Source organism: Perca fluviatilis, chromosome 16, assembly GCF_010015445.1.
Source record: "Perca fluviatilis chromosome 16, GENO_Pfluv_1.0, whole genome shotgun sequence".
Lineage (NCBI taxonomy): Eukaryota > Metazoa > Chordata > Actinopteri > Perciformes > Percidae > Perca > Perca fluviatilis.
This window is the reverse complement of record NC_053127.1, coordinates 5264679-5274678: the sequence shown is the minus strand read 5'-3', so window position 1 is coordinate 5274678 and position 10000 is coordinate 5264679. Positions and strand designations below refer to the sequence as shown.

The 10000-nt window shown below is 43.4% G+C and overlaps 1 protein-coding gene across 2 annotated transcripts in view; it reads right to left on the bottom strand.

Moving 5' to 3' along the window:
- slco2b1 (solute carrier organic anion transporter family, member 2B1) overlaps window positions 1-10000 on the bottom strand; it is a 75856-nt gene that overhangs the window by 5834 nt on the left and 60022 nt on the right. Inside the window, exons 10-11 of one of the 2 annotated variants that reach the window (XM_039777868.1) lie at window positions 9517-9706; window positions 6815-6959 (exon numbers count right to left, since the gene is read on the bottom strand). In XM_039777868.1, the coding sequence (XP_039633802.1) occupies window positions 6815-6959; window positions 9517-9706 (335 nt within the window). The remainder of the gene's footprint in view (window positions 1-6814; window positions 6960-9516; window positions 9707-10000) is intronic. The other variant, XM_039777869.1, reaches the window with a different exon arrangement.

The window sequence follows — 10000 nt, the reverse complement described above, 5'->3', positions numbered from 1 at the left end:
CAGCCAGTTGTAGCATGTATAAAGCTATATGATTCCAGCCAGTTGTAGCATGTATAAAGCTATATGATTCCAGCCAGTTGTAGCATGTATAAAGCTATATGATTTCAGCCAGTTGTAGCATGTATAAAGCTATATGATTCCAGCCAGTTGTAGCATGTATAAAGCTATATGATTCCAGCCAGTTGTAGCATGTATAAAGCTATATGATTACAGTACAGTTAACATAGTATAAAGTAAGGTATACCAACGGGTCCATCTATTTGTACGGCGCCTTTCACAGAGCGAGCGCCCGGTGCTTTTCTTCTGATTCAGAACCGAGTCCATCCACGCCGTAGCCTACGTTACCGACTCTGGCTTTGCCTTCGGCCCATCGGTGATGCCCACACTTGTTACTCGAGACCGCTAGTTTCGTTTCTCTGACAGAGACTATGGTAGTTCCTAAGCAACCAAGATGCATCTTCAACCACGCAAAAGATTAAAATCAAAACTGTGAAAATCCGAGCGGTCAATATGACCGTGTATGGCCAAAATAGGTAAAAGTGATTGTATTTTCTTTGCCTTTTGTAAAGTAGCCTATATAAAAACAATTTTAAATGAAAATACAGACTATTTTAGGAAAAGTCAGGTACCAGCAGGATTGTATTTTTTTAATTTAGTCTAGCAAACCAAGGGAAACGGGTCAGCCAATCCGGCACAGGGGGCGGGTACATAGGCTCAGACTGGGGGAGGTGATAGAGGGAGTCTAACTGCCTGTGCAGGTTGGCTGCCTGCAGTCACTTGGCACATGGCACTGGTCACACCTGCAGCCCATCAGGTAATCAGAGGGAAGGTGTTAAGAGAACCAGCCCAAGGCTGCAAGGGGGGGGGAGGAGACAGTGAGTAACAAATTCCCAGGGGAGCAACACTTGAGGAGCTGATGGTCAATGAGGATATTGGCCAGGAAAAAGACTAGCCTCTCCCTCTGCTTAAATCCTCCCAGGACAACACCTCCTGAAGGCCGACAGACCCCAGACGGGAAGAAACCTAAGTTGCAGTTTGTACCATTACCCTTTTCCCGAGCAGAGGTGTATAGTCCAGCTGCCAGGAAGTAGAAATCCTGTCCAGCAGCTGTCCCAACCATCACTAAACCAGCTCCTCTACCAGGTAGATGAGCTCGTTAGTGAAAACACCTGTTCTAGATGTAGAGGCAGATCCAAAAACATGGAAGGATTTTTACTTTCTGGCACCTGGACTATACACGTCTGTTCCCGAGCTACGTCATTAAAGAGAACTTTCTGTTCAAGCCGACTGTCTCTGGGTTTCCTATGTTCATTGTGAATCTGGCGTTCAAGTCCCCTGGGTTGCCACATTTGCAAAGTTATTACATATAAATAGTAGGGGTGGTACGGTTCATGAAAAAACACCCGAACCGCTCGGTTCGCTAGTCTCGGTTCGCTAGTCTCGGTTCGCTAGTCTCGGTTCGCTAGTCTCGGTTCGCTAGTCTCGGTTCGCTAGTCTCGGTTCGGAGCGTGTGTGTACCGCACGGTTCGTCAGTCCACTGTTAATGGTCACTAACCTCTTACTGCCGTAGTGCCCACTTTCGACACCTATGTTAAAACACTTATTGGAAATGACGAGCGGGATGGGCGTGACAAACGCAACCCATGGCAGCTGATTGGACGATTGCGTCACATGGGTCTGGCTGGTCCCTAATTTCAAAGCCAGACTGTCATGGCGGCTCGTTCAGAATACAATCTCATATTGTACTAAAATAGTTCACCGAAACGTGTTTCTGAAAACATGTTAAAGCGCCCATATTCTGCTCATTTTCAGGTTCATAACTGTATTTTAAGGTTGGACCAGAATAGGTTTACATGGTTTAATTTTCAAAAAACACCATATTGTTGTTGTACTGCACAGCTCTCTCTCACTGCTGCAGATCCTCTTTTCACCTGGTTTCTGTTTTAGCTACAGAGTGAGACCTCTTTTCATCTTCTTCTTCTGTACTATCTTTGATTGCACTCGCACATGCTCAGTAGCTCAGATGTAGATCATGTCAGCTAGCTCCATAGAAGTAAAAGACAAGCTGTTTCTCCAACTTCAGTCAGTTACAAGGCAGGATTAGCTGGGAGACTTCTTCTAAATGAGGGCACACATGTAAGTAGTTCTTTTGTAGATTATGGTGAACTTGTGTGTGTTGTAGCAGTGCTTTGCTATTGAGAATGAGGTACCATGCTAGTGTTAGCATTAGCGTTAGCATGCTAATGCTAACGCTACGAGCTAACGGTTGCGGTTAGCCAGCTCATTTCGGATTGTGACGTCACAGTCCGAGCCGATTTTGAACAGCTCACCAGGAGACTGAAGGCAGGACACATTCAGAAACTGTATCTCACTCAAAACACCATGGATGGATTTTTTTCAAAGTTTGTGTGTGTGTGGAAGCACCAGAGACACAAAAGAACACCCCAAATCACCAGAAAAAGTGTTTTTTTCATAATATGGGCACTTTAAGCGAGAAATAGGCTGTGCAGTTGCTGAATCTGTCTTCATTTCAGATCGACAAAGGTCAGTTTAAAAGATTTTCGTCAGATTTTGAGAGACACCGAGCCGACCGCTCCTCAAGTGGAGTGGGGCACCGCTGCAGGTCACGTCACCTGCAGAAATGTCCAGCGGGAGAGAGGCTGCCCAGAGCTGGAGGATGCGCCAGCATTGTTTAGTCTGGTGTGTGGGAACATTTTGGATTTCATGGTACCTATGATCAAATAAAACAATATAGAACTGCCACTGTGTGCACGTTTTGTGCAACATGCATTCAATATGCTAATTTTAGCTATATGCTGAAGTATATTCTGGAGTGTTAAAGAAAAAATAAGAACCGTACTGAACCGAAAACCGTGACCCTAAAACCGTGATACGAACCCGAACCGTGGGTTTTGTGAACCGTACCACCCTTAATAAATACATATAAATTTCAAAACGGTCAAAATGACAGTCCAGGCCACAGGGGGACCATCTAGCAGCATGTATGCTACTCAGCATCAATGGGCCAACTCTTTCTGAACTCCCCTATAGCCGAGCCTTGGAGTTATTTTTCCAAAAGCCAAGAAAAATCAAATGCACGCAGCAAGGCTGCCAACTTTGCCACTGAGGCAAATATGCAATTAGTTTCATTATGAATGGTTTTCTACTATATATAGCCTACTTTGGGTTTTGGTTTCCCTATGAAGAATTTCTTGTAAAATTAATGTTTTTAGACCTACAGTTCCTCAAAAATACAGTTCAATCAAAACGAAATGACCTGCTTCTGTTCCCTTCTTTCCCTTCTCGTTTACTCACACTCCGCTCTAGCGTTATTTCACGTTTCCCGAAAAGAAAGCCTTGCCACCCCAGTCGGCAGCATCGAATTAAAAGTTACGGCCAATTTGACCATTTACGAGCGCGAATCTCCAATGTCCGACTGCAGTCAGTCAAAAACTGTTTGCTTCCACCTCTCACACATCTGCCACTCATCACCTGGGTCTCACCTTAATGCCTGTCCTGTGATAATGCCACATTTTACTTCTATCATACTTCTATATCTCCTATTAAGTGAGATCACATTGCATGGTCACTTATTCCTAATATACTTCTATCATACTTCTATATCTCCTATTAAGTGAGATCACATTGTATGGTCACTTATTCCTAATATACTTCTATCATACTTCTATCTCCTATTAAGTGAGATCACATTGCATGGTCACTTATTCCTAATATACTTCTATCATACTTCTATATCTCCTATTAAGTGAGATCACATTGTATGGTCACTTATTCCTAATATACTTCTATCATACTTCTATATCTCCTATTAAGTGAGATCACATTGTATGGTCACTTATTCCTAATATACTTCTATCATACTTCTATATCTCCTATTAAGTGAGATCACATTGTAACGGGTCACTTATTCCTAATATACTTCTATCATACTTCATTCCTATTAAGTGAGATCACATTGTATGGTCACTTATTCCTAATATACTTCTATCATACTTCTATATCTCCTATTAAGTGAGATCACATTGTACGGTCACTTATTCCTAATATACTTCTATCATACTTCTATATCTCCTATTAAGTGAGATCACATTGTATGGTCACTTATTCCTAATATACTTCTATCATACTCTACATCTCCTATTAAGTGAGATCACATTGTATAGTCACTTATTCCTAATATACTTCTATCATACTTCTATATCTCCTATTAAGTGAGATCATATTAGTACTACCTTATTCCTAATATACTTCTATCATACTTCTATATCTCCTATTAAGTGAGATCACATTGTATAGTCACTTATTCCTAATATACTTCTATTATACTTCTATATCTCCTATTAAGTGAGATCACATTGTATAGTCACTTATTCCTAATATACTTCTATCATACTTCTATATCTCCTATTAAGTGAGATCACATTGTATGGTCACTTATTCCTAATATACTTCTATCATACTTCTATATCTCCTATTAAGTGAGATCACATTGTATGGTCACTTATTCCTAATATACTTCTATCATACTTCTATATCTCCTATTAAGTGAGATCACATTGTATGGTCACTTATTCCTAATATACTTCTATCATACTTCTATCTCCTATTAAGTGAGATCACATTGCGTATGTCCTTATTCCTAATATACTTCTATTATATTTCTATATCTCCTATTAAGTGAGATCACATTGTATAGTCACTTATTCCTAATATACTTCTATATCACATTTATATCTCCTATTAAGTGAGATCACATTGTATGGTCATTTTTATTTAGATCACATTGTATGGTCACTTATTCCTAATATACTTCTATTATACTTCTATATCTCCTATTAAGTGAGATCACATTGTATAGTCACTTATTCCTAATATACTTCTATTATACTTCTATATCTCCTATTAAGTGAGATCACATTGTATGGTCACTTATTCCTAATATACTTCTATTATACTTCTATATCTCCTATTAAGTGAGATCACATTGTATGGTCGCCTCAAATGCAGGACACTGATTGCATGAGATGAAGTGTGTCTGTGTGAGTGTGTAAATGGCAGCCGGTACCCTTTTGTAGTGTGTACATACTATTTCTCATCAAACTGTGATGACTGTGATTAAATTCAGTATATATACATCTGACATATGTTGCCACCCCTCAAACATTCCTGCCCCCCCCCTCTCGCCACCCCATAAATATTTTTCTAGGAGAGAGTGAAAGTAAAAGCAACGGAGAGAGAGACTTAATCCCGCTGAGGGATCAGAAGATCTCAGCCTGTCTGTCTTCTGGCCCAACAGGTCGTTTTCATTACTCCAGTTTGGTTGTAAAACACACATCTGGACACGATGTCACATCCTGCACATCTGGCCAGTTATCTGACTCTGAGTCTCACGAGTTTCATTTTCAAGTTTAAAAATCGCAGAATTACTGCATGTCTTCCAGCTGATGCTGGAATGTGGACTTTTACATTTCCAACTAATCTGTAGTGAAAGTAAAAAATGGAAACTTTGGAACTATTTCGTTTTTCATGAAGAGGGATACCTGTCTGTCTCTCTGTCTGCCTGTCTATCTATCTATCTGTCTGTCTGTCTGTCTCTCTGTCTGTCTGCCTGTCTATCTATCTATCTGTCTGTCTGTCTATCTATCTATATTTCTATATTTCTCTCTGTCTGTCTCTCTGTATCTATCTATCTATCTATCTATCTATCTATCTATCTATCTATCTATCTATCTATCTGTCTGTCTTTCTGTCTCTCTGTCTGCCTGTCTATCTATATGTCTATCTATCTTTCTCTCTGTCTGTCTCTCTGTATCTATCTGTCTATCTATCTATCTATCTATCTATCTGCCTGCCTGCCTGCCTGCCTACCTGTCTGTCTCTCTGTCTGCCTGTCTATCTATCTGTCTATCTATCTATCTATCTGCCTGTCTATCTATATGTCTATCTATCTGTCTGTCTGTCTCTCTGTCTGCCTGTCTATCTATATTTCTGTCTGTCTGCCTGTCTGTCTATATGTCTGCCTGTCTGTCTGTCTGCCTGTCTGTCTGTCTGTCTGCCTGTCTGTCTGCCTGTCTGTCTCACAACAGTTTCACTATTATCATATTAATGTTTTCTGTTCTTACTCAAGAGCTCTTCCACAGAACGAGACGTTCAGGGACCAAGACCTCTGCCACAGAACGAGACGTTCAGGGACCAAGAGCTCTGACACAGAACGAGACGTTCAGGGACCAAGAGCTCTGCCACAGAACGAGACGTTCAGGGACCAAGACGTCTTCCACAGAACGAGACGTTCAGGGACCAAGAGCTCTTCCACAGAACGAGACGTTCAGGGACCAAGAGCTCTTCCACAGAACGAGACGTTCAGGGACCAAGACCTCTTCCACAGAACGAGACGTTCAGGTACCAAGACCTCTGCCACAGAACGAGACGTTCAGGGACCAAGAGCTCTGCCACAGAACGAGACGTTCAGGGACCAAGAATGTGTCGAGCACAGGGTGTGATTGTGGGAGAGACTGTGAGACACTCCAAAATACTCCTAAATATCACACTATTATTCTGAATATGACAACATTCCCAAGTTGATTCAGATCATGGGCCTCAGGGGCCTCCTAAAACAGAGATGTCCTGTGATTGGACCAGTTCCATGTGGATCGTTGCCATTGGTCGATTCCTCTGCGAGACTCAGAAGCTATTCACGTTATGCTGAGTAAGTGCTGCATTAGTCCAAGTGTGGGCAAAAATAAAACGTGCACAATTAAGTAATTTCGGAGTAAAATGGTGAAATAATTCTTACTTTTGTTTTGTTGTTGGTATCTGTCTCCATGGCGATACAGCCGGCGTGGCACGGAGACCTGAACTCAACGCCGTCAGAACCGCAGACTGGGTTAAAGGCTTCCTGAGGACAGCCACAGGCAGCGCTGCACGCCAACGCACTACTGCTGGAAACACACAGAGACACACACAGATACACAGACACACACACACACACACACACACACACACAGACACATACACACAGGTACACACACACAGAGACACACAGAGACACACACACACACACACAGAGACACACACACACAGGTACACACACACAGAGACACACACAGACATATACAGAGACACACACACACACAGAGACACACACAGACACACAGAGACACACACACACACACACACACACACACACACACACACACACAGAGACACACAAAGACACACACAGAGACACACACAGACACACAGAGACACACACACACACACACACACACAGACACACAAAGACACACACACACACACACACACACACACAGAGACACACAAAGACACACACACAGGTACACACACAGAGACACACACACACAGGTACACACACACAGAGACACACAGAGACACACACAGACACACAGACACACACACACAGGTACACACAAAGACACACACACAGGTACACACACAGAGACACACACACACAGAGACACACAAAGACACACACACAGGTACACACACACAGAGACACACACAGAGATACACACAGAGATACACATACACACACACACAGACGCACACAGAGAGAGACACACACACACAGACACAGAAACACACACAGAGACACACAGAGACACACACACAGACACACACACACACACACACACACACACACACACACACACACACACACAGAGACACAGAGACACACAGAGACACACACAGAGATACACACAGAGATACACACAGAGAGAGACACACACACACACACACACAGAGATACACACAGAGAGAGACACACACAGACACACACACAGAGACACACACAGAAACACACATAGAGACACATAGAGACACAAACAGAAACACAAACAGAAACACACACAGAGACACACAGAGACACACACACACACACACACACAGAGATACACACAGAGAGAGACACACACACACACACACACAGAGATACACACAGAGAGAGACACACACAGACACACACACAGAGACACACACAGAAACACACATAGAGACACAAACAGAAACACAAACAGAAACACACATGCACACGTGTGGTTACGACACCTTTTAAATTAGTTTCCTGTAGGCCTAAGTGATGGAAATAGTGTGTGTCTGTGTGTGTGTGTGTGTGTGTGTGTGTATATGTGTGTCTGTGTGTGTGTGCTGTGTGTGTCTCTGTGTGTGTGTGTTGTTGTGTGTGTGTGTGTTGTGTGTTGTTGTGTTTTGTGTGTTCTGTTGTGTGTGTGTCTGTGTGTGTGTGTGTGTGTCTGTGTGTGTGTGTGTGTGTGTGTGTGTGTGTCTGTGTGTGTCTCTGTGTGTGTGTGTGTGTGTGTCTGTCTCTGTGTGTGTGTGTGTGTGTGTGTGTGTGTGTGTGTGTGTGTGTGTGTCTGTGTCTCTGTGTGTGTGTGTGTGTGTGTGTGTGTGTGTGTGTGTGTGTGTGTGTGTGTGTGTGTGTGTCTGTGTGTGTCTGTGTGTGTGTGTGTGTGTCTGTGTGTGTCTCTGTGTGTGTGTTTTTTGTCGGAATATTCCGACCATACAGCAAACGACTCAGACGTCTAGCAAGACCGTCAGGATCTATCTGAAGGGGTTTTCTGGTCTATCTATCTATCTATCTATCTATCTATCTGTCTATCTGTCTATCTATCTGTCTATCTGTCTATCAGCCTGCCTGCCTGCCTACCTGTCTGTCTGTCTGTCTATCTTTCTCTCTGTCTGTCTCTCTGTATCTATCTGTCTATCTATCTATCTGTCTGCCTGCCTGCCTGCCTGTCTATCTATCTGTCACTCTGTCTGTCTGCCTATCTATCTATCTATCTATCTATCTGTCTGTCTGTCTGTCTGTCTGTCTGTCTGTCTGTCTGTCTGCCTATCTATCTACCTGCCTATCTATCTGTCTGTCTATCTGTCTGTCTGTCTCTCTGTTTACCTGTCTGTCTGCCTGCCTGTCTGTGTGTCTGTGTCTTCGGGTGTGAGTTCGGCAGGACCTATCTGAAGTGGTTTTCAGGTGTGAGTTTGGCAGGACCTATCTGAAGTGGTTTTCGGGTGTGAGTTTGGCAGGACCTATCTGAAGTGGTTTTCGGGTGTGAGTTTGGCAGGATCTATCTGAAGTGGTTTTCAGGTGTGAGTTTGGCAGGATCTATCAGAAGTGGTTTTCAGGTGTGAGTTTGGCAGGATCTATCTGAAGTGGTTTTCGGGTGTGAGTTTGGCAGGATCTATCTGAAGTGGTTTTCGGGTGTGAGTTTGGCAGGATCTATCTGAAGTGGTTTTCGGGTGTGAGTTTGGCAGGATCTCTCTGAAGTGGTTTTCAGGTGTGAGTTCGGCAGGATCTATCTGAAGTGGTTTTCAGGTGTGAGTTTGGCAGGATCTATCTGAAGTGGTTTTCAGGTGTGAGTTTGGCAGGATCTATCTGAAGTGGTTTTCGGGTGTGAGTTTGGCAGGATCTCTCTGAAGTGGTTTTCGGGTGTGAGTTCGGCAGAGTGTCGGTTTACGTACCTGTGAGGAAAGACCCCGGCGACATTCTGGGTGGAGCAGCCCATGAACAGCAGCGGCGTGGAGGAGAACAAGCAGAGCAGGATGGCGCCGGTGCACAACTTACTGGCCCCGCTGACCGAAATATTCAACCTCCGCATCAGGACCCCCCCCAGAACGGTGCCCAGCACCGCCAGCGGGATGCAGACCCCTCCTGAAACACAGACATCAGGGACACACACGGCTCAACTTCGTTTAAAGGTGCTCTAATCGGAAAAATATCTCAATCAAACTCAAAAGGTGACAAATGTCGGAAACTGTAGGAAAACTGTCGGAAAACTGTCGGAAAACTGTCGGAAAACTGTAGGAAAACTGTAGGAAAAGTGTCGGAAAAGTGTAGGAAAACTGTAGGAAGACTGTAGGAAAAGTGCAACGAACTTCACAAAAAACAAGCTTCAAAAGAGGCGACAAAAACTCAGAAAAGAAGAACTAAAAATGTCAACAAAAC